Source organism: Tyto alba, unplaced genomic scaffold, assembly GCF_018691265.1.
Source record: "Tyto alba isolate M040663 unplaced genomic scaffold, T.alba_DEE_v4.0 Super-Scaffold_9, whole genome shotgun sequence".
Taxonomy (NCBI): domain Eukaryota; kingdom Metazoa; phylum Chordata; class Aves; order Strigiformes; family Tytonidae; genus Tyto; species Tyto alba.
Genome location: NW_024881330.1, coordinates 6,396,513 through 6,421,025, shown reverse-complemented (window position 1 = coordinate 6,421,025; position 24,513 = coordinate 6,396,513). Strand labels below are relative to the sequence as shown.

Below are 24,513 nucleotides of genomic sequence, written 5' to 3'. Positions count from 1 at the left end.
CAATTTAAAAAACTCTTTTTTTTTTTTTTTTTTTTTTTTTAATTGGGGGAAGGTATGGGCAATGATCCTCACCTTCCTTCAAGCCTTGCAAAAGTTCTGGAAGAAATGCATATTTCATAAGTACCTGGAAGATAACAAGTTACAACAGCATCTGCTTCATGTAGCAGCAAGGACAAGTAGCCCATGTGGATTTGTCAAGAATAAATTGCGTTGAACTGATCTAATCTCTACTTTTAACAATGTAACAGGCTTTAAGAATAAAGGAAAAGTAGCTGTCACAAAGCTTACCATTACTAAGGTTTTTGAAATTGTTGCATGTGACATTCTCATAAGCAAGCTGCAGCAGCATGGTCTAGATGAGACAATGATCGATTGGGTGCAAAGCTGGTTTGATAACGTATCAGAAAGGTTATCAGTGGTGCTTTGTCAGAGTGGAAGGATATAGAAAGTGGAATTCAGCCAGGTCTGTTCTGGATACAGTCCTGGCATATGTTTTCATTAATGAATTAGACGATAGAAAAGAGAGTATGGTTATTAAATTTTCAGATGGCATAAAGCTCGGAGGCATTGTAAGCACAGGAGGACAGGATTTGAATTCAAAATTATTTTGAAGAATTGTATAACCTGTCTGGAGTGGGAGAGGGAAAGCTGAAATTCAGCAGGGACAAGTGCAAGGTTATAAACTTCAGCTTATACAAATACACCAATACCAAAATTTGTCAATAGCAGCTCTGTAGCAAAGTGTGGTAGCATAGTAGATGACAAACTGAATCGCTTGAGAAAGAAAATACCACCAAAGAAGAGTGAACAAACAGGGTTATAGCTTTCAAGATGTGCAGTAGTCCTTCCTTTGGCACTAGAAATATTTCAGTTGCCATTTTGTATTCAATTATGAATGTGTCTGCTCGGTAAATATGTGTAGCAATAGTCCAGAGGAGAAGAGCACTATCAGAGATGCGGAAAACATGGCCAGAGCAGAAAGACTGACAGGCTTGGTGCTTGTTAAACTTTAATGAGTGCCATAAGAATTTCTTCAACAAGTTTAATATACATAAAAGGCTTGTTGCAAACAAGAATATAATAATCTGTTTTCTAAGTCTCCGGGGAATGGAATGTAAAAACCCCAACTTGCATTACAGGATGACGTTTCAGTTTGAAATTTTCAACAGTGAGACTTACAAAGTACTGGAAAGATTTATTTTTAGACATGACTTTGGGCTAACAGCCTGCTGAACCAATGCCTTTGATGTGAGAGTCACTGCATTTTACTGAATGCAAGTCCTCATAGGGTTCATGCACCGAATGACTGAATGTGGGATAACTTTGGGAGTCTCAGAAGCAGTGAGCTCCAGGCTGGATCTTTCAGACACTTAAGTCTGGCAAAACCCAGTGAGTTTCAGTACAAAGATTCAGTGTGGGCTATTCCATCTGGGCTTTGCTTGTGGCATCAGTCTCTCCCCCTCTTGCTATTTTTGTACTGCCTGAACTGTTGAAGAAAAGTTTGTTTTCGTGGCAGTGAGAGTGACAACACATTTAAAAGTTTCCCTAGGGTTACAGAAAAATAAAAAGCATCTTGATGACCACTGAGATCTTTAAAAAATATAAGAAATCTATGGCTTTACTGTAGTATTTATTTAAGCACTATTTACTACCTGTCTCTTGGCTCATGGGCAGAACACTCTGGAGAGTTAAAACCTTTGTATGGCTTAGAGTGTTCTTCATTAGATATGCTACTTAGGTTTTCATTTTAATTTGATGTGCTGAACAAAATGGCACTTGTGCATGGTAGATTGCTTTGTTTCTCCTGCGATACCATTGCCCAAATATAGGAAAACATGTTTTGTTGAATCTGGTGCCTCTGACAGTGACTGATTGTATGCAATCAATGATAATTAAACCTTTTGCTCCCACAGATTCATGTCAGATCTGAGCCTCTTCACTGATTCAGTGCTGCATCACCAGAAAATTGTCATTTCTGAAGTTGGACTGTCAAGTTCTGAGATGAGGCTACAGAGCACAAAGGAAGACAGAAAGGTAGGTGACATTGGGGTCCATCCATCTAGCAGGAACAGTGGCCTCTCTCAGTGATGATGTCCTTTTGGATGTATACCCTCCTGGACTAAGGAACCCATAGAAAACCTCTGGTGGCACATCCGCAACAACTGCACTTTCACAAGCTGGCACTCTCCTTTCAGATATCAAATATGTTTGTATTGTATGTAGGACACTATCTACAGTGTCTTGTGTTTTCTGGGGGTCTACAAAGTTTTGTTTCCTTTGATGTCTGCTAATATGCAATATATTTGATCAACCAGAAGCCTTTTCAAAGACTTGGAAAACTTGTTGGTGCTAAACTTCACTCAAAGTGAATTCAGGACCAGTCTTCCATTTGTGAGCCTGGAAATCTGATGCTGACTCCAAAAGTTATGAGGAGAACAGCAACTGCCACTTCATTTTTGTTTTGCCAACTCCGAGACACCACCACTGAACAAAAGAGCCCTCTGATCAGTGCTCCTGGCTTACTGACCTTCAATTCTTTAAGCATTGCCCGTAGCCATTGAAAATTAAAAAGCTGAAGTTTATGTAGAGGCAAATTGAGGGAGAAGTACGTAAGTGCTGGGATCTAATCTTTTAGATTTATGGAAGCTATAGACTGTAGCCATATACTTTAAAGACAGAAGGAGCCTTTGTAACTCTCACTTTGCATAAAACAAGGTGGAATGTTACAGTCATACCTTTGGGTGAGCTAGACTGTGGGTTTTACAGACTTCAGGTGGAGGAGAATCTGCCATATCCTCAGGTGAACTCTCCAGCATTAAAAATATGCAGCTTATCTGTAGTCAGGACTTGTCTGACTTGAGCTACCAGCCTGTGAAGTGTTATGCATTTGTATGTTAAATTAAAGAGTCCTCTGCCCTTATATATATTATTCTCCTGAATTTCTATTAGGAGCTTTTTTCATTCACTGTTTTTACATTTCATTACTGTTCTGCTGCAAGAGTTCAAAGTTTTCAAATTAAAGTCCTATGCAATTCCAGGGGACAATGCTCTTCTATACCAGTCTGAAGTACAGTATGGGGTGAAGGGAAATGCACGCACAGCTCTCATCAATGCTGAATGCCAGCTTTAATAATTACCTGCTCTCCCTCCTCACCCTTGCCCCCCAAGTATGGATTATATCCAGGTCTTTTTGCCAGGGGCCTATACTCTAGCAGTTTGCCATTCTCTGATACTAATGTTTGAAGTTTTAATGAGCACAGGCAAAGGAGGGTGCTTAGCAACAATACAGATAGTACAACAAATACAGGATAAGTAGTTTGAGATTGGATTTTAATGCCATCTTAATAACAACACCAAGATCTAGTTATTGCTCTGCGTAGCTATGCCACTAACACAGATACCAGAATACTGCAGTGCATATGCACTATTGGGGTTTCCATTTTGAGAAGTGGGATTTTTGGAAACAGCCATGACAAAGGGAGGGAAGAGGTGACAGACAGCATAGTGTCAGGACAGAATTTCTTCTAGGTGAATAACATATTCAGTCTGCTCAAGCTACTTGATGGTATGGTCAAAGTGCCCTCACTTGCATTCATTTCTCAGAACTTTTATTGATCCCAGAATTCTGGAGAATTACACCAAAGGTATTGACACTATTTATTAAAGATTACATTTTCTTGCAGGCTTTAACCCTCTTTTTAGCTCCATTCACTCACAGGAATGACAGGTATATTATAAGCAGTTAAAATCAGGCTTCAGAAATTATGTCTGTGTTTTTTTGAGAGAAGACTAATTAAACTAAGTGTGTGAAACCTAATCAGCCAAAACCAAAAGTGAAAGCTGCAAAATGCTATAAAATCCTCAAACAAGCTAAAGTCAGCTTTCCTTTTGGGAATCACTGGCCAAGAAGCAGAAGGGGAAGGTAGACAAAATTGAAAATGGATCCTCTCCAACCCCTGCACAATAGGGTTTGAAGAGTCTGACATGGGAAATGAGAAATTGTCCCTCTTACCATTTGTCTAAGATGATGCCCTGTAAGGATTCGGTGTGTTAGACACAAACCTCTAAAAAAGACCACAGTTACTAGAATTTAATTCCCGCACATGTCCCAAAACAGGAGAATAACATTTTCTTTACTTGTGCCTCACTGTTATTACTGCCTTTATAGTTATGTCCTGTATTCAACAGCTTTAGAAAGGCAGGATGACTGCACACATTGAATTGGGCAGAGGGAAAGGGGAAATAAGACAGCAGACCTGTTTAAGTCCAGAGAATGGATCAATGGCAGAAACAGGAAAAAAACCCCAGTCCTTCAACATCTTTAATGTTGTCACCTTGATACACTCTGTCTGACATAACACCAGCTTCAGGAGATACTTCACACACAGTCTCTTATCATACTGCAAATTTCTGAAAAACAACCAAGTGCAAAGGACTTGCAGTTCATTGTCCTGTTCCTTCATCTCCAATTCCCCATTCTGCCACAGAAATAGCTGAGTGAGCAAGGCACCACGGTCCTATCTTTCCTGTGTCACACATCTTATAAATAATTAGCTGCAGGAAAACCAAACAAACTGGTGTGATGTTATTGCATGCCAATTATTGCCATGCATTGATTTATCAGTGTGTGATATACTACTACTATACTGAACCTGGTTACAGTACCATTAAAAAGTGACAGCTGGTTTGAAAGTTTCACAGAGGTCAGGGGCAGAGCAGTGTAAAAATCAGTTCATGCTAAGAATATCTGGAGTTGTGCTGTTGTCACCCAATAAAATTTCAGCATAGATTTAGATCGCTTATTCTCCTTGTGCTGATCTTCACTACGAAGAGAAGAAAAAGACTGAACAAGAGACTTAATGGTCCATGTATCAATGTCTCAAGCCCTTTCTCTCTCCCTTTCTCTGCGTACCCTGGAAGAACATGTTCAGCTCCCAGCAGGACTGACTCAGCCCTTTTTCTTTCCAGGAAAGACACAAAGCTGCAGCTTTCTGTATGTTGGCCAAAGGAAAAATAAGAAAAAAAGGAGACAGAGGGCAAAGAAAAACGTTTATATGTGAATGAGAGGCTTTTGATGAGAAAATAATGAAATACAAAGATAATGTCAGAGGCAGTAGCCACAGAGAAAACACAAAGAGCAAAGCTAAGGAGAGGTGGAAGGAAAATGCTGATGAGTGGCTATGGGGAACAGAAAAATGAAACAGAAAGGAGTCTCAGCAAATTTCCATAATGTAACACTGATTAAGCCTTTTATGATTATAGACAGGAGTTCTGAGAAATGTTCCCTTGCAGGAAGTTTGCACACTCGTATTTTAATATCTGAACACTTTCTCAGCCTTGGTATAAGCGGAAACTTTTTTTGCTAGTGCTGCATGCTCTTAATCTGGGCTACGCCTGTGCATCACCAAGCTCCACAGAGCAGTATCACTGAGGATTGCTCTGGACAGACTGGCACATCAACTCCTGGTCTGTGCTGCCTTCAGAGAGTGTGACATCCCTGCACTGAAACTGCTCTTCAGGAGAAGGAGGGCAAGAACTATGCCATGTCTCACCAAAGCAATGGAGACATCAGTTGCACAATACCTTGTGGGACCTGGAGACAGGTTGCTTCTTATCTAGAGCCAGACAGAACCCTGAGATGATTCAACCTTTGTGTTGAATGCAAAATACCATGGAAAATAATGAGATTCTGGGCTACCTTAAGCAAAGCCAAATCCAAAAGTTCTCATGGCCTTAAACACTTCCAGAAATCTCAGCCTGCACTTATTTTAAGTCCAGACCCAAGCACCAACCCAGTGTGAACAGTACGGATTATTGCTATTTACATATTACCAGTTGTTTATCTAAGTCTATCCTCTCAGACTAGCTGTTGTTCATTTTCTCAGACTGGGTGTTTGGCTGCAACATTTCTTGAGATAGGTCTACAAAACTATAAATAACAAAAAGATTATAGTTGTCCCTGAATGAATTTTTGAAAGGTGTACACCACTGTTCAATACAAGCATCAAAAAGAAGACTGCCAGAGAAATCACCTTACAGCAGAGAGGAAACTTTGAGCTCCACATAGTGATTTCACCAGACTTTTCCATCTGAAACACATTTTGCTTGTGCAATTGATTTGCTGGGAATAAATCCATCTCAGTCACTTCAAGAGGACTGACACTAGTTGTCTACTATTTCTGAGTCCTATGAAACGACAAGAAATAGTCTCTGATCTCTTCAGGGCCCTTGCTACAGACTTCAGGGGGCGGACTTTGCAGTGGATTCCCCTCAAAATTGCATGAACAGGAGTTGTATCCCCAGTCCAGGTTCACTAGCTCCCCAAAGGTTGCTGGAAGACACCGTAGATGGTTGTTCCCCAACCAAAGCGTGTGCAGATTCCTTAAAAGACAAACATCCTCAGGCAGACTCTTCAGTGAGTTGAAGAGCAGTAGCAATGTTTCCAGTTTCTCCAGATGTCGAATGCTGGAGGGGATCGTGACTATTTTGTTGTCACTCACATCCAGAAATGTGAGGCTCCTCAGCTGGCAGAGGGGTGCAGGCAGCTCAGTGAGGCTGTTGTTGGCCAGGTGGAGGCTGTGCAGCCTTTGAAGTGTCCGCATTTCTGGGGGCAGTGAGCTCAGGCTATTGTTGCTCAGAGTGAGTCTCTCCAAGTGACTCAAAGTGCCAATTTCAGCAGGGATTTTCTTCAAGTTGTTGGAGTCCAAGTAGAGGCAGGTTAGGTTCCTCAAGCAGCTGATCTCTTGGGGCAGCAGCTCCATCTGGTACCTCAGGCAGCTCTCTCGTTCTGGGCTCATCTCCAGGACCTGCAGCTGGTCCAAGCCAAAGACCTGTGTGGGAACCGATGCCAGATCTCTGCCGGAGATCTTGAGTTTCTTCTTCCCTTCATACTTCGGATCGTGCTCTGTAAGGTACCTCCAGAGTGGATTGGGACCTGTAGAGGCACATCTGAAAGAGATGGCTGCATCCATTGTCCCACCAGAACTGTGTCTTGTTGAATCAAGGCAGCTATTGACAATTTGTTGCACACTCCACAGGCAAACTCTGAGGTTTTTGGTGGATTAAGGCCCTCCGTCAGAGTTCCTCTCTGCCACGCACGTTACCATCACATATGCAGCTTGTTTGCGTTGCTCAGATACATCCCACTAAGTAAACACTTGGCATTCTCACCTGATCCCTTCCAGCTCTGCAGTGTACACAAAACCCAGCTCCCAGGCTATGACGTTGCCTCTTGCAGTTGCAGCCAGTGAGCTGGTGGCAAATATCTATTGGTACTGAAAGTGAAACAGTATTGATGTGTCTCTGCTTTTCAGCAGATTTGTTCAAATCTTTGTGTGTAGCGCTCTCCTTCTGGGACCCCCTAGGGTGCTGTTGTCTGAGGAATTAACATCGGTCAGTCCCAAGGGATTGCAATAGAAGCATCAATGGTGGGTAGGTAAAACACATGGTAAATGGGACAAGAAGAAGACAGACTCATAGTTGGTGGCTTGGGAGCTGAGAACCATGAACAGGTCCTGCCCTCAGGTCAGTTTGTGCCTTTAACATTCAGCAAACACAGTAAAGAATCGATGTTGAAATCTGGAAGTCCTTCTCCCTCCTGCTGAGCATATGAACCTTCACACCACAGATACAGTCTTTCTTGTGCTACACTTGCTCTGGCATATTTAAAAGCAAATTTTTATTCCTCACTGTCATAGCTTTTGTAGGAGAGATAAAAAATGCCAGTTTTATCCCAAGCCATTCAGCATAGCATGCAATGTAGAGATCAGAGCATTTTCCTGGAAGGAAAAAAATGTGAGTTTGAAGTCTCAGGCTGAGAGAGCCTACCTCTTTTACTTCACCCTGTAATGCTTAAGGCTTTCTGTTGAAAAATGCTTAGGACAACTATTTCAAATGCTTTTCAATGAGATGTCTCCACAGCATCCCACAGTCTACTAAAGGTAGAAGACAATGTGTTAGAGGTATGGTCTAAGCAGGTCTACCAGGTCAGGTCTTATGAAGGAGGGGCATATCAGCTTTGCTATCCCACTCTGCTCAGTTCTGATCTCCTTATCCCAGGTTTGTGTCAAGTCTGCAGGGAGCCTGTGCCCCAGCACCAGGGGCATGTGTGATTGCACAAATGGGTGGTGAGTGCTTGGAGACCTCTATCCAGACCATGCTGACAAGAGGATTGTCAGCATCTGCACTTACACTTCAGGGTCTGCCGGTTTTTAATTGGATTTTACCCTGAAATATGGTTTTTCAGTTCTGTTACATACTGGCTGTTACCCTTGACTTGGATTGAGATGGTGAATACCATAACCCTGTTGAAATCAAGCCCTGAATTTCCTCCAGATTAATTTCCAGCATCTGTAAGAGAAAACTGTACCATTTCCCTAGTATACAGAAGTGCTGTGAGGCTTCTTTGGCCGTATGAAGTCCTGGGATGCTGGTGGCTGGAAACAGGCTTGCTGGTCTTCCTGATAGGGATGGCACAAGCTATTGAGCCGGGGCTATCACAGCTGTGTACACAACAGTGTGAGCAAATCCTGGGGACACTGAAAGTCCTGTTCTTTAGGGTCACCATTATTGCCAATGGGATCTGAAGGCTGTGCTAGCTTCATCAAGAAAGGGTGGACATTTTACATGAAAAAGATTCAGCAGAACTCCAGAAAGTCTAATAGTTGTTTGCAAGTAAGAATGGATACAATAACTTGGAAATATACATATATCAGAGATGAATACAGCAGCCAAGGAAAAGTGAGATTTTCACTTGCAAGAGAAAGCTGCTTACCAGAAATGACAGACCTCACAAATAACCATAAAAATAAGACTCAAAGCTCCCATCGAGAAAGTGATGAAGAAATTATTGCAATAAGAGTCATTTCAGACTTGGACAAAAGCCATCCCCCACATTACTAAAGGGAAAAATGTGTTTCTAAGAACACATTGTCAAATATGTCTGTCCTGTGAAATAAACTGAATTGCCATGTGTGCTGCCTTCTGCTTAAACATGCTGATCTCTTCAAATCAAAACCTGAGTCTTTCAGACAGCATGTCATGCAGAGACAAAGCCATGGTCAGAGAGAGGTTTTTGTGATGCTGGGTGCTGTTCTCTTGTTGAACTTTTCCATACCTGTAATTTGACCCTGGGTTTTCCTTTACCAAGGTGTTGGGTTCTTTTCTGCTCCATCTTGCAGGACATCCTTCTTCCTGATGCTGATCGCTGGCTCATCAGGAATGTCAGAGTATGATTAATGTCCCTCTGTCAAATTGTTCCCTTGTGCTTTCCACATAAGTTTCATGATCCAAAATGTAAAATAACATGAAAAAGCCTGTATTTTCAACACGTGATCCCCCTAGAGACTCAGCAGTATATTCTCATTCTCAGTTCATAAAAACTCCAATAAGAATATTGCCAGCATCAATATTCTTGAGTCAAGCAATGCAAGGTATTCAAAGTTAGCCCTTACAGCGAAAACCTGCTTTGTAAAGCAACTCTGAAAACCAGTCTTCTGTTCATCTGTCTTCATGCTTTTCTAATCAGTTTTTCCCATTTCACAAGTCAGAAGACAAAAATCTGTGTTTGTGATGTCCAGGTCTAATCCAGACCGATGAAGCTAAACAGGCTTCCTTTTCTTAATTCAACTTCACCATTTATAAAGGTGTTGAAAGGAAAGTCCAGACTCTGATGGACCCTTATTACCCCAAAGACCTCAATCAGGTGCTGAAATTGGGTCACAGGAGGCAATTGGGTGGTTAATGCAGAGACTCTTCTCCCAACAGCATTGGCTCTGCAGACGCAGCAGCAAGGAGGATTCCTCGTGGTCTCTGATGGATGCTCACCCTTATGCAGGGCTGCAGATCAGGGACAGAGCCTGCCTTCACCCCCAGGCTGGCTCTGTCCTTGTGCTGCTCTTCCTCCCCATGTTACAGAGCAGCAATCTTAACCCCCAGCAACACTGGTCTCCAGCTCACAGAGGCTGAACGAGGTGGTAGTTGATTTCTCTTTCAGTCTATGTTGTTACTGTTGAGTTAGTGCAGACATTTTAAGAAAATTTTCTTGTTATTCCCTGGCACAAGGACTGTACAGGTTTGTGCCTTAACCTTGTCCCTCTTCCTCTGAGTTGCCTAGCTGCTAGTCACATAACACCCAACATCTCATCATCTCTAACACAACTCAGTAGGAATGTTAGTCGGTAATGGTGGAAGATTCCCCAAATGATCTTTTTGTTTTGTTTTGTTTTGTTTTTTAATGTATTTATTTGACAGGCAAAAAATTGAATGCAATAATGGTCTGTTTGCTATAATTGCAATAATTTGTACACTTGATTTAAAAACAAAACAAAAAATAACCCACAGTGATGCCTTAAAACCCATGTGTCATTAGCACCTCTTTAATATGCAAGTAATGCATTGTCTGTCTCTCTAATACAATTTTAACAGTATATCCTCTCTTACCACAGGACCAGTCAAAAAAAAAAAAAAAAAAAAAAAAAAAAACACCAAACAAAACCACAAGAAAAATATCAGCATATTCCTGGGTTTAAAACTCAGACTCAGTGAACAGACTTTATGTGATGTACCAACCGCTTTGTTGCAGAGACAGGAACATTGAGATGCAAAAGCCACATCAATCCCTTACTCAAGAGGAGTTAGGGGACAAGCCATCAGCACTGTCTCTGCCCTACTTGTCACCTCCTGCCTGCATGGTCACCTTGCAAGATGCTGGACAGACAATACATGTCTGCTTGTCACCTTCCAGCACACACTGTCACCTGTGTTGACACGGAGGCATCTGCATTTTCTGGAGGGCAGCTTCTGACCATGCCCAGGGCTGTATTTGTAGCTTTACTGTCTGCCCAGATGGCAGACCTAATTTGGAAAGTAATGTCAGGCCACCTTTCCAAAGACTTCAAATACTCACAAACAGACTGAGGCAAAAATTGTTGCAGCTTTTGGTGTTTGAGTTTGCAGGGCAGAAATCCTTCAAATACACCCACCTTTTTTACCTTTTATTGCAGGTGATTTTTTAGGGACATTCATGTAGGGCTTGCTTCTGTAAGAGGTGGCAGCTACAGAAGCCTCCCTTTGATGACTATACACATAGAAACTGGGTGGCTATAAACACAGGTCTTGATCTGGGTCTGCAGCATGTCTCATACTGCTCTTACTAGTGACAAATTATTCTTTGTAAATGCCATTTAACTGGCTGGAGAGAAAACAAGATTTAAGAAAAAGCGGGGAAATAGCACCCACTGAATTCAGGGCACAGAGACAGTCTGGGGTGTCTCCAGGAACAGACTGAACAGACAACCATATGCTAGGGAATACGCTAGAGCAAAGGGAATTAGTATGCATCCCTTTTCTGGATGAAGTTGCAGAGCTGTAGTCTGTGCCTAACCCATGCGGTTCTTTTAATTGCTATTAAAGACACAGGTGTGTCACTCATGTTTCTAACACAGACTCTTGACAATGGCTCCATCAGACATTCAAATTAAAAGGGTTATCCAAAAAAAACCCTAGATTTCCTTCAAATAGATACCACTGCACCATCTCACCCATTGGGGGTTGTAATAGATAAGCTTTAAAAGTCCCTTCCAACCCAAACTACTCTATGATTCCATGATCTCACAGGGGTGAAAGACCCTGAAATTTGTTTAACAGAACATCATTATGTATCTACTCCTCACATGGTGCACTGGAGGGTATTGAAGTCTATGCCATGTGTGGCACATGCAGACACACATGATGAAGAGACAGTCTACAGAAGTTGAGGAGTCACTGTCATGACAGTAATTAAATGTCACTTTAACATGGCCCAGTTAATATGTCTGACCTCCATAAAACCTGCTCATTGCCATCACATTTATTCAAAACTATGTCTCATGCCATGTTGCCAGGTATCCATGTCTTGCATAGAAAATCTGTTCTGCCTTACCACTGGAGGGATGAAATCTCACTCAGCCTGGGCTAGAAAAAAATGGTGTTGTTAAATACAATGTTATCAACATGCTTGCTTAATACTGAAATATAGCAAGCTGACCTAAGATGCAGCACAGTAACAGATAAACCACTGAGAGTTACTTAAAAGTGGTAAGCTTTTCACTTCATGATACTTTCACTTGATTGGTCTTTCCATAGCAAGAAACACAGTAAAGTCAAATCAAAGAGTTTATTTGTACATGAAATAGCAAAAATAGCACCACTGAGAGCTACACAGTAAAAATTTTATTTAACCCTGGCATGTGAACATGTTACTTAATTTCATTTTTCAGTAAAGCAGAGTCAAATTTTATCTGCTACTGGGTAAGAAAAAAGACTCTAACACTGGCAAATGGTTATCTCTGCACTTTAGCAGTAGGGTCTGATTCTGGAGTGGTTAGAGACAGCTGTGGATTATGGTCAATTTAGCCAGCTTGGAAGCACCATGCCATATGGTGAACGTGCCAGCAGGGCAGGGTGTCTCTTTTCTGTCTACAAAAGACCTGATGAGATTTCCAAACACATTCAGCACTTAGTGCCTTGTGTCAGGTTCATTACCCCGATCTCTCAATATAAAATACTTTGTGCAGAAGAGTTTTGAAAATGCAGCTGCTTTGCTGGCTGGCTTATATAGCTGAGGCCTGATCACCTTTGAGATCAACACCTTTGTGGGTAGGATTGTCTTGGTGAGAGGGTTAAAATCCCACATGGCCTATTGTGAAGGTCTTTTCAGACTCCATCCCCTCTTTACTTTCTCTTTGCTGTCTCAAGTTAATTTTGGCAAATAGCCGATAGGGGGAAAGGGACAGTGTCTGACTTTTTGCTTTCACCCTCAAACAAAACTTCCTCTGGGTTTCTGAAGACTCTTTGTTCTGACCCTTTCATCAGAGACCTTCAACCTTCTCCTAGACCAGACTGCAACTTCTCACATACCCTCTAAAACACAACCATGCCAAGTTATAATCATAATGAATTATCCAAAACAGTGAAGTTGGGTCACACTTGACTTCCTGAGATTTTTAATGTCAGGTGATTTTCTATGCTGCTCTGGTTGATTTCTGGGTGAAGGAGTGGTAGAGAGCTGTGTGTGCGCTGACAATGAAAAGGGGATTTGGCATCCCTGAGCTGATGAAGGACAGCACTGTGGCTTTTTGCAGAGGCATCTCCCTGACAGAAGGAAGATAAGATCCATCTGGTAGGACCAAACCCTCTGAGTACTGAAGTTCTTGCACAGGGAGCAGTAAGGAGGTTTAGATCATCTCTGTAGTCTCTTCAGGACTTACTGTCAGATCTCACATGGTCCCATAAAAAGTAGCTCCTGTAGGGTACAGATTCACTCATGGGCAGAGAAACATTAAATTTAATATGGAATTTCTGGGAAACACGCTTTGGCTGTTCGTAACTGTCTGTCCATTGTGAGCTGAATGTACTGGAGACCTCTTCCCCAGCTTTGGCATGGCTTTGCCTTCCTCCCCCCTATGTGGATGGCAGATAGCACCAAAAATCCTGCAATCAGCCTGTGTCTCAGAGTTAATGCCCTGGGCTGCACAGTGCAGGATTTTATTTCAATTTCAAGGGTGAGGGGTAAAGCTTTGGAAAGAATTAACCAGGTAACAGGCAAAAATTTTGTCATCTGAATGGTTTTGCATAAACCACTACAAAATGCATTGATACTGTATGCTCTTCAAAAAAAAAGAAAAAAACACTTATTTTTAATGTTGTAATATGCCCTGATGTTAGAGAAAACAAAAACAAATTCACATATCACATCAAATATAATAATAATTATTATTATTATTATAATTCATAAAAATAATCTGACCGACCGGCAGCATTTGTTGGCTTTAGAAGGCCTCCCACAAAAGAAACACAGTTGAAGACATCTGAGAGCTCTTGGCAGGTATGATAAATTCAAGTTTTAAAAACAAGTCTGGGGATACTCCCTGCATGCTAGGGCCCTTTGACATTGGCAGGTCTGGCAGCCAGGCTTGCATAGTAAGCACACTGCGTCAGGTCACACTGCCCGTTGACTCCTGGAGGTCCCTGTGGACCCGTGAGACCAGGCACACCAGCTTCTCCTTGAGGGCCGGGTGGCCCTGGCATCCCATCTTTGGCATATCCAGGCTCCCCTGGGAGGCCTAAAATAAAAACAAAATATCCTTGGTGGGCGATACCCACAGGGTGCAGTATTCAGCAATGTAAGATCACAGAGATGGCTTTGTTGCCAAACTATGATGCAGACATCAGCTTCCACAGATTTTGGTCTGGTTAGCATATATCTACGAGAATGTGACACGTCTCCTCTGAAAGAAAGATTTCCGCCCACTATGGCATCCTTGGGCTGCACAACTCTGATATGGCTGCATTCCTCTATCACCATGTTGAAGTTGTGCAGCTGCATGAGCCAACTAATGGCGTAGAGTCCCCAGAGAGAGGAGGTGAGGTTGGGAAAGCTTGAGGTAAGAGCCAACTTTGGGATATAACTCATTCATGTACAAAGCATAGTGGGTACACTGTTATTTTAAGGCAGTGCAGAGCCAATATGACAAATGCAGACCATGAACTTATGACTGTGGAATTCCCAGTTTCCTCCCCCAACAAAACAGGGTGAAGGCAAAACTGATCAATGGTTCCAAATTTTAAATTAGAAACAGAATATATTTGCTGCTTCTTTGTCAGCAAAGGTAAAGCACAAGCTGTATGCCTGAAGCACAGGTGTTGGATATGACCTTTTGTAACATCTGAAGCTGCCTGGATCTCTGGGTTCAGCTTGGTCACAACAAGATTCTATCAAGGGCAGATGGGACACTTCACAATGTATCTAGTAATTAAAGCTTCTCTTCGGATTTGTCCCAAAGGTGAGTTAACCTAGCTGTTACTGAGATGGATCATTATACCTGTCAATCAGGCTGAGAAAACAAATGTGGCCAGATATGATGCTAACGATATCTTTCTTCCATTTGGGCCACTTTCTACAGAAATTGTGTATGCCATATTTATGTTATCCTGATCATCTATCTAACATGGCAGAAATCTGCATCCTTGTAGTGGTTCTGAGTGACATGTTTTGTAGGGTGTTCTGAATAAACACACCTGGAATTCCTGGAGGACCTATTTCCCCTCGTTGGCCAACGCCAGTGTCTCCTTTCTCACCCTTTGCTCCTCTCTCTCCTGTAGAGAGGGAAAGAAAAATAATGAGCTGATGAGCATGATCTACAGAACTAAAGAATACTACTGTAGGTCTTCCATCCACACTGAAGCCAATATATTTACTAAAAACAGTTATTAATTGTGGCCAATCCTCTGAGATGGGACGTTAAGTAGGAATTAAGACTTGCCCCACTCCAATTCTGGCCAGATGTGGAACACACCAGCAATTGCTACTGACATTCACCACCTCTGATTCGACAGACTGAGGCTGCTTCTAGCATTTTGAGGACCACTTAGATGATATTAACAAGAGAGGTGGATGCCAAAGTGTGGTGGACACATCCCTCTATGGGACTGCCCAAACACACCAAGTTTCACTCACCTTTAGGACCTATTGGTCCAGGTGGCCCTTCAGACCCAGTCTGGCCAGGCCGGCCAGGCTCTCCTGGAGGGCCAGTTCTTCCTGGGAGTCCTTCCTTCCCAGGGGGACCGGGAGGTCCTGGTCTGCCATGGGATGCTTTTACATGTGCAGGCTGTATCTGAGCCAGGAGATAGGCTAATTTTGCTGTGAAGAAAGGGAAATGGATTTTTTAAACTAGAAGGTCAGTACTCCAAGAGATGAAGAGACAGAGCCACTGGCCCAGTAAAATCCAAGTACTGTCACAGATCAGTTTTTCAGGGCCACACATTTGTTGTCCCCACAATCCTTCCCCATAAGCTGTGATGATGCCTCCCTGGCCCTCTCTGAATTATTTAAACCTCATTTTTCAGCAGCTTTAAACTTCTCCTAAATGTCATACTTAACCCTAAACACTTCTCTCATCCTCTGCCCCTTGTTCACCAAGGATCTGAAACACCCCTTCCTTTAGGTGAACAGCTGGTGGATTTCTGTCAAACTGGAATCATTGATACTCTGACAAGTAGAGCCTATTTCCACTGCTTCTGCTACACAGAACAAGATGCTACATGGCTTCTCTGTAGGGAGAAAGCTTATTTTTCTTGTTCTGAGCTGTTACACATGTGGAGTTAAAGCTAATGGACCCATCTCTGGCTGTGAAGTCAGAAACTGTAACTAAGGCAGCACCCTGCATCAGCATATTCTCCAGTTTCCAAGCAGGCACATTGCTTGACACTTCCATATTAAGACCCTGAACAGCCTAGAGAGCTCTTAAGACATACTCAGCATCACAGAAACATCCTACAGAATACAAGGAGAAGGTTTTTCTATCTTCTGTTCATTGATCCAAAAATCTTGAATGCTTTTAGATTGGCATGGCGTTTGAAGTCTGAGAGTGTGTAAATAAAATCCTTCAAATAAATCACTCTATTGAACCATGATCTTTAGCATGGAGGAAAATGCCTGCAGCTATGTGTCAGCTGCTCCAAGAGCTGTGTGAGAAGAAGCACTACAGCTCTTCATTTCACTGTAGATTGGGTCAGTAGTTACTGCAATTCATATACTTTGAGAGAAGCAGCAGCCCACATCCACTCCACCCCCTTCTCATACTGATGAGTATCAAATGTCACAGCCAGAAATCAGGAACATTTCTCCTCCACCTGGGACCTCAAAAGCAAGTTTACATCATACCTGATTACTTTCTCTTTCAGACCCCCAAATTAATCTGTTTGAATTTGTACCTTCTCTTATCCTACCATCTCAGCCCAGGCATCTGACAGAGCAAGTCTGCAACAAAGCTGTTTGGTAGCAAAAATCCATGAGGCACTTACCACAGGCAATGGCCTTGGGTTGAAATGGGAGAAATCCCCTGTGCTATTGCTGAGAATGTCAAGCCTGGGGAATGGTAAAGCTTGCTAATCATGTTTCATTTTACACATTCCCCCTTCCAGACAGGCTTGTTGCAACATTGCCTTCCATAATCAGGAAAGGTTCAGGTGCCATGACAACTATGGAAAGTATCTTTCATACTCTCAGATATATCTTCCTGCTTCCCAGAGCTGATTACTTACCATCTAGTTGCTTGGTTAACTCCTCTTGGATGAGCCTTCTCAAAGTCTCTAGAGATGGGGGCTCCCCCTGGGGAATAATAATCACAGCAATAACAAGACATAATAATCACAGCCAGGGGATGTGCCAATTATACCCTCCACAAAGGGTTTAGTGGGTTGCATTTCATCATGCACAGCATACACAGGGCTGCAGGGACTGCCTGAAAGAAGAATGTAAATGAACTCAAAACATCCACAGTTCTCAATCTGCTGGCAAATGATGGACTCAACGATGTAAGCAGGGAGACTGGTCAGAGGGCACAGTTGGGACACTGTCCCTGTCTCCTTCCTAGAGAAAAACTCCCTCCCATACACTATATAGCAGAAGCAGTAGAATTTGAATCAGGAAACATCCTCTGCCCTACTAGATCAAAGTGGAAAGCCCACCTTCTTTTTCAGCATTGCACGTTTCCTTGCAGAAAGAAGCATGTGTACTCCCAGGGTAGTTAAGGTGGGTATCTAGACTTGTTGTAAACACTTACACTGGATGCACTGCCTGCCAACAGGCCTTATCTCAGGGAACAGAAGCCTGTTTACACATATGATATCCATCCTTCCAAACAAGTACAAGGTTCTGCCTGATTTCAGGCTGTTAAAGGGAGACAGGGAATGTGGCTTCCTGGCCTTGGTCTCCTACCCAGCCTCCAAGGGACAGTATCTTTCATTCCCTCTCTCAGCTCTTTTGTGCAACATTGCTGTTGAACAGCTGTAATAGCTGTCAAATCTCAAAGCTATGTGAACAATTCTGGGTAATGCAACTGAAAAAATGCTGAAAGCATTTTTGGTAAGTGGAAGGAAAATTTTTTGGGTTGTGGCTTTCCAGAAAAATAAAAGAGGCGGGTTTAGAGTAACCGCTCTTGTCTTTGCATAAACTCAAAAAAAAAAAAAAAAAAATGTAGCTATATTTAAAAAATAAAACATTTTGAACCGGCAATATCAAATGTTTTCCTTCATAAATCATAAAGTGATATGTTTCACTTGAAATACACTTTTTATCTTTTGGTTAAAATTATTCCTTGAATTTCTGCCAGTTTTGAAAATACTTCTGGTCAACCTGAAGACTACATTCTTTTGTGTATGAACTACTTGCATGAAAGTGTTGCTTTCCCCTTACGCCTATCCTTTTAACATACAAGGATGTAGTCTGTGTCCTCTAGGTTTAAAAAAATCTCATGAGGTCTTCTGAAGCAGAAGTTACTTTTCATTAAGAAATGTAGATTTTATTAAATAGGTAAGGGACATTCCAATTTTAACCAATAACATTGCTGAAAAGTACAGAGTTGGTCTATTTGCTATCCTCTTCCCAATGCAAATTTTCTATAAGGAAAAGATGTGATTGTTGGTGATAAAAGAAACAATTTTGTCATTAAGTACTAAGCATTTGTGATGGCTCTTCATGAATATCCCAGTAAGTAAACATGATTGTGGAACATACTTTGAAGGCTTACAAATTATATTTTCAAATTTTAAACCTATTAGTTGCATTAAGTCTCCATAATCATCCCTGGATTTCATCAAATATCTACATTGTTGAGACACAAAAAGAAATGCTTTGTTTAAAATTTATCCAGCTTTTACATCAGAGATTATGTCACTGTTTATTCCCTTCTGAGGTAATCTCAAATTAATCCTCAGGATAGGCATAGCAGCTTCACTAGTGTTGGTAGTTTTTCTCATTCTTCTACATACGTTACCCTCAGGCACTCTCAGTAGGGAGATTGTTTCCCATTTAAAAAAAAAAAAAAAAAAAAAATGGGATTTAATGAATTCTGATGAGCTGACTCCAGGATTTCCAGGAATAGAGCAGTGACCTTTCCATAGCTCAGCATTTTTTCTCTCATAACAACCAGCAGCAGAGGAAGGCATAAGACCTCAGTATGAAATGCTATTCATTAACACCCTAATACAAGGAAGTTTTTCCAGACTCCAGACCCACAGGTATAGTCACATGACTTGATTTAGGCTTTTAGGGGTATAAGGTGTCAGGGACTGGACACCCTGGCTACAGGTCTGGACTGCTCAGGTCTCCCGAAGTTTAGTCTAACACCCCCACAACACTTCCCTGAGATACACTACAGCCCTCCTTTTTATGTATTAAGAGATAAAACCAACTCTGCCTCCCTATTATACCACATACTTGCTCTGGTTTCTATCAGCCTTAATGTAATATTAGGTACTTTTCTGATCACACACTAAAATTCCCCTACAAAGCCCTTCTCTGACAATCTTACCCTTGGTCCTGGAAATCCTGGCTGTCCTGGAGGACCCGGAGGTCCAACTTGCCCAGTGTCTCCTGGGGGTCCATGGGGACCCATCAGTCCTGGATGGCCTTTATGACCAGGTATCCCAGGATCACCTGGAGGCCCTTTTTCTCCTTGAGGGCCTTTTTCACCTTTGATGCCAGGCTCTCCCTAAGTGGAAAAAAAAAAAAAAAGTATATTACCACCGCTAAATAAAAGGCAAACTTCTGATTTCCAAGCACAGCGAAACATGAACAGCTGAGCTGGCAAAGTTACTGAATACAACATCTGGTGCATTACAAATGATCCACGAATTATTACTGACAGAGAATGATTAAAGAGAGGGCTGGGAGGGTAGAAAGCATGGCAAATCTCTACAGGCCATGCTTTACTCTTGAATGACCCCTTCCCCCAGTCCTTAACTTAAAAGAGTTCTCTTTATTTCAATGTAATGAAATAACTAGTAATATTCGTCAACCTACCCTCTCTCCTTTGGGGCCAATTTCACCCGATTTTCCTGGTGAGCCCTGCATCAAAATAAGGGTAAGTATTAAAGAGCTATCCATACTAACAGCAAATAATAAAGCACATGCTTTTGCAGTGATTCTTGTGACCTGGGGAAAATTTACTTCCCTGTCACTCCATAGTTTCCTGAGAGCTCCCTGTTTGCTCTCAAATATCAACAATTCAAGAAAAAAATCAATTTGTTGCAACACAGGTAGCATCCTCGATGTTTTTTTTTTTTCCCGAGACACCAGCTCTACTTTGAAACAACTGGGAATTTAACTTACCTCTTTTCCAGGGGGACCTTTCTCTCCTGGTTCACCCTGGGAGACACAGAGAGTGAATTTAGTGCCATACTGCAAAGAGTTGGAAGACCCTACCTAATAACTACAAGTCTTTCTGTTTGGAGCTCACAGTTTCTGCTACACAGGAGCAGGTTTGTATGATTTATCCTTATCCTACTACTATAGGTCATTCCTGGAAAGACACATCCTACTATTTAGAAAGAATTTTTTAGTAAAGCTGAATACCGTGTAAATGTAAATAACAGGAAGTAATTTCTAACAAACCAGCTGAGAACAAGACAGATGTTTCATTGACAGTTTGTTCCTGCTTTCAATACATTTTATTCCTTCTTCTTACAGACATTTCACAAAGCTTTGTATGCTTTTCTTGGCCTGGTTTAGCTTAAGAAATGTCAATGTTATACCCATTAGAGTCTAAAGATGTAAGGGAAGTAAATTTTGTAAATAGAGGTACCATCTTGTATTACACCAGCTGAGATAATGGATACAGAAGCAGTGATAAAGGAAGTTTGAGCCTGAAAGCTTGCCTGTATTTCAGAACTATATTAAATAACCTCAGTTTGAACAAGCACCCTATTAGGATTTTTTATCTATACTATGCATTTATAATGTGATAATTAGGCAATACAGTTTTGCATTTTAGCATTGCAATTAAAAAAATGTCACTGCAGTCCTGAGGTGAACTAATAAAGCAAAACAAACATTAAACTAGTTATTGCTAAAATTCTACCCACTTTCCCCTATCATGAATGGAAAGACTCATCTTTTTAGTTCATTTACAACCCACACATGAAAATATCTATAAAGTGTGCATGGAGGTGGTATTTTTCCCATAACCTGGAAACACATCTAACATCTGCGACAGTGCTAACATCTATACATGTATGCATGTGTAATGTGACTAATCACAGCCATGTGATAACATCAGCTCCAAATAAGGCAGCCTCAGTCTCACTTGAGTATTCCTTAGGGCCACTTCAGTTTTAAATGGCCACTGTGTTTGCTGCTTTAAATTAATTTTCCAGATAAATATTTCTTTCTCATCTTTTCATCATGAAACTCCCTTTCCAATCATAAAAAAAAAAAAAAAAAAAAAAAAAAAAATCATCCTATGAAAGATTCAGCTCTGCTAGATTCACATGAAAACCTTTTAAATCTCATTTTAAGTCACAACAGAGCTAGAAACAAAAATATTTGCCTAACAATCACCTTTTCCATTCTTCCACTGGAATGTAATATGTTTTACTCACCTTGGAAGGGCTAAGGATACTGGATTTCAAAGCTGTGATATTTTCACATGTATCAGTTTTATTTTCGATCACTTTGGGAGATATATGAGAGCCTTAATTGCAATGTATCTCTGTTGTTGGTAAGAAAGGAATTTTACTTGGAACAGGAAATATCAGAAATACCTATATTATTATCAGCACTTAAAAATTCCCTGTTTAGCCCTTCTGGGGTTCATGCAGAGATATAGTCTGAGAACTTAAATACCCCATACCCATATTAAGAAGACTATCGAACCAATCCAATTAATGCACACATTAGCAGGGCTGACTGTCTGACAGGTACCACCTCAGTAAATGAGATCATGGATGTTCGTCCATATGAAAAATGTTCTTTTTGCAGTACAATTTCCTCTGGAAGGAGAAGTGTATGACTTCTTGATCTGTCAGATCTCCTGCATAGGTTTTTTTACCTAATTAAAGATAGCCATGTATCATCTTCATCTGTCCAACATTTAAAAGTAGGTAATTAGTGGGTCTAATCCATCCCCAGACATACTTACAGGTGGTCCTCGGGGTCCTATGAATCCAGGGAGTCCTGGGCTGCCATTTTCTCCTTTATTTCCTTTAGGACCCTTAGGACAGAAATGAGACAGACACTAGCAGCCCTTTCTCCCACAGCTGTTTTCCAGAGCATGCATTGACAGGTACATTGGAACTGGGAAATTTCACTGTAGCAGCAGGACTCCCAAAATTGACAAGGAAAGGAAGAACAAAGTCATTTAGAAAAGCAGATTGCAAACCCCATGCTTGCATTATTAATAAGCTGTGTGGGGTCCTTGTGAAAAGATGAAAAGGCAGTGACAATTATGGAAGTGACAGGAGGTATGTTCAGTGGCTATTCTGGCACTACATAGTTTATAAGGTGGTGTTGCAGAGTGGAAACAATGTGATGTGCAACAACAGGGAAACAGTGCAGGTGGTCATACTGTTCAAGTCTGAGAATATAATCAACAGGCAGCTATTGAATTGCTTTTATTGCAGATTTTGCCTTTATTTCCAGATTCCATTTTAAAAATGTCTGCCTTTTACTTATCTCTTCTGATATTCTGCCAAACTCCCTTTTTCTTACAGATCAGGGCAGCTTAAATGGCAGTTCATGATACAAAGCCATTTCACATACACTTCTGATATTTTTTTTAACTCTTAACCTTTCACAACATTTTCCCCTGCCTTCTAGTTCAGAACATATCCCTTTTTCTTCTTAGAGTAAAACATGTCTTCAGTTTAAGCCTGTCTTGTGTAAAGTGAGCACCAATGAACCTGACAGGCACAAAGCACATGGCTTTTGGGTGTGCAATCAGCCCCAGAGATTTCAGGGGCTGGGCTGCATTTCTGTGTGCAGGCTTAAGCATGAGCCCTGTGAATTGGGATGGGCACTGTCAAGCAGCAGATGCAAAAGAATAAGGCTCCTGTCAGGTTTTACCTTGTGATTACTAGTCAGCAATGTAGAAGGTGGAAAAGAAACCCTTGTTGCCATGAAAACCTTTCTCACTTCTTTTTTTTTCAAAATGGAAATATAATATATTGGCTTGTCACACAAGATTGTGAAGGAAATTAGTGCATTTCCAGACAAGGCTGGAAATAAATGGATTCATGTACAGCACAAGGAAATACTTCCTATAATAAACTTTATGAAAGGGAGACGATTCATTTTAATGACAGAGAAGGATACTGATGAGATAACTGTTCTGCTGACCAACACTGTCTCATTGTTTTCCCTTTCTCATCCATCTGACTTTATCCTGTTTCAATCTCTTATGTTATTTTTGGACTCTAAATCCTCTGGAGCAGAGACTGCTGTAGTTCTATTTGTGCAGGAAGCTGCCTGGTGAGTCCCTGGGTCACTAGCTGACTGTCTAGGTAAAGCGATAACACGATGATGATTAAAAAATAACCCACATTTGGCATTCACAGGGCATCCCAAAACCACAGTGACCTCATGAAGACCCAGAAAGCCAAAAAGCGGTAACAGGAATTGGGAACAGGGGTGAGTGTTATGAGAAGAAGAAATGAAGGTTGAAAATGCAACAGCGGGGATCCATGGGACAGGAAGCAATGGCAGTAGTCTCAGGAAGGTAACAAGAAGTCATGTCAAGGATAAAAAAGCTGTAGCACTTATTCTTGGCTGAAGAAAGTCTGTGGGACTGCACCACATCTGCCCCACATGTATTCTGTGAGTTATTACCTCCCCAACCAGAAAGATGTTGCTTGCTTCTCTGAAACCACTTGAGACATCCCTGCAGCAAAGCAATACATGCTCCGGGCACAAATCTGTGGTGAGGCTGAGGTTGCTTTATGGCATTGCAAGGGCCATAAAGAAGAGCGAAATCCTGCTGCAATTTTTCTGATTTTTCCTGCTATGCTTTTGTTTCTATCTGAATCTAACTGTCCAGAAAGCTGTAATGTCTAGGTGGACAAAGAGAGGGAAAAGCCCTGCATTGCAATAGATGCTACTGGACACAAAAATACATTTGCACGGATTTGCTGAATACTGAGCAATTTTCAGCAGAAGAACAGAGAAAAAAAAAATAACTCCTCACTGTCCTCCTTACAGCTCTTCATTACCATGCTGTTCTTCCATACAGGATGGCCCCAGGGGGGTTTTCATTCTGCTTTGTGATCTTGGTTTACTGCCCACTGTCTGCTCTTTCCCCAAGTGCCTGGGGAGGATTTTTCTGCTGCTGCTATTCCTTAATGGCATTCTGCCAACTCCCCGCGGCCCTCCCCTTGTGACAACTCTCTGTTGGCTGCACAGTCTCTGCTTGGTAAAATTAAATCTACTGGTGAAGATGATGCATGCCAATCTTTTTTCCATACCAGGTAATCAATCATTTCCTTTTTCAGTGAACACTTAACTTTTGCTGGGAAAATGATGACCCAGCTAGCAGCTCAATTCCAGGAATATAGCCAAACCCCCTCCGATGTCATGGCCAGCCCGTGATTTTCAGATCACCAATCTTCAGACACTGCAACTTCAGAGATGGTAAGCATCTACACATAATCCACTCCATCTATACTTCATCAGTCACCTCTCCTTGACATAACTGCTTGCTG

At 41.6% G+C, this 24,513-nt stretch overlaps 2 protein-coding genes across 4 annotated transcripts in view; both read right to left on the bottom strand.

Annotated features, from left to right (window-relative positions):
- Positions 1-3,263: 3,263 nt before the first annotated feature.
- Positions 3,264-7,301, bottom strand: LOC104358612 (plant intracellular Ras-group-related LRR protein 7-like). Its single transcript, XM_033011725.1, has one exon. The coding sequence runs from the start codon at positions 6,969-6,971 to the stop codon at positions 6,174-6,176; it is 798 nt and encodes a 265-aa protein (XP_032867616.1). The 5' UTR covers positions 6,972-7,301; the 3' UTR covers positions 3,264-6,173.
- A 2,982-nt stretch (positions 7,302-10,283) lies between these two features.
- COL22A1 (collagen type XXII alpha 1 chain) overlaps positions 10,284-24,513 on the bottom strand; it is a 283,818-nt gene continuing 269,588 nt past the window's right edge. For all 3 annotated transcript variants that reach the window (XM_042785800.1, XM_042785801.1, XM_042785802.1), the window contains 8 exons: positions 21,960-22,031; positions 20,153-20,188; positions 19,844-19,888; positions 19,353-19,532; positions 17,083-17,149; positions 15,497-15,679; positions 15,058-15,135; positions 10,284-14,102 (listed from right to left, as the gene is read on the bottom strand). In XM_042785800.1, the coding sequence (XP_042641734.1) occupies positions 13,915-14,102; positions 15,058-15,135; positions 15,497-15,679; positions 17,083-17,149; positions 19,353-19,532; positions 19,844-19,888; positions 20,153-20,188; positions 21,960-22,031 (849 nt within the window). In that variant the 3' untranslated portion in view covers positions 10,284-13,914. The remainder of the gene's footprint in view (positions 14,103-15,057; positions 15,136-15,496; positions 15,680-17,082; positions 17,150-19,352; positions 19,533-19,843; positions 19,889-20,152; positions 20,189-21,959; positions 22,032-24,513) is intronic.

Bases quoted from the DNA above. Each gene is read 5' to 3' on its own strand.
- LOC104358612 (XM_033011725.1), bottom strand. From the start codon at position 6,971: ATGGATGCAGCCATCTCTTTCAGATGTGCCTCTACAGGTCCCAATCCA.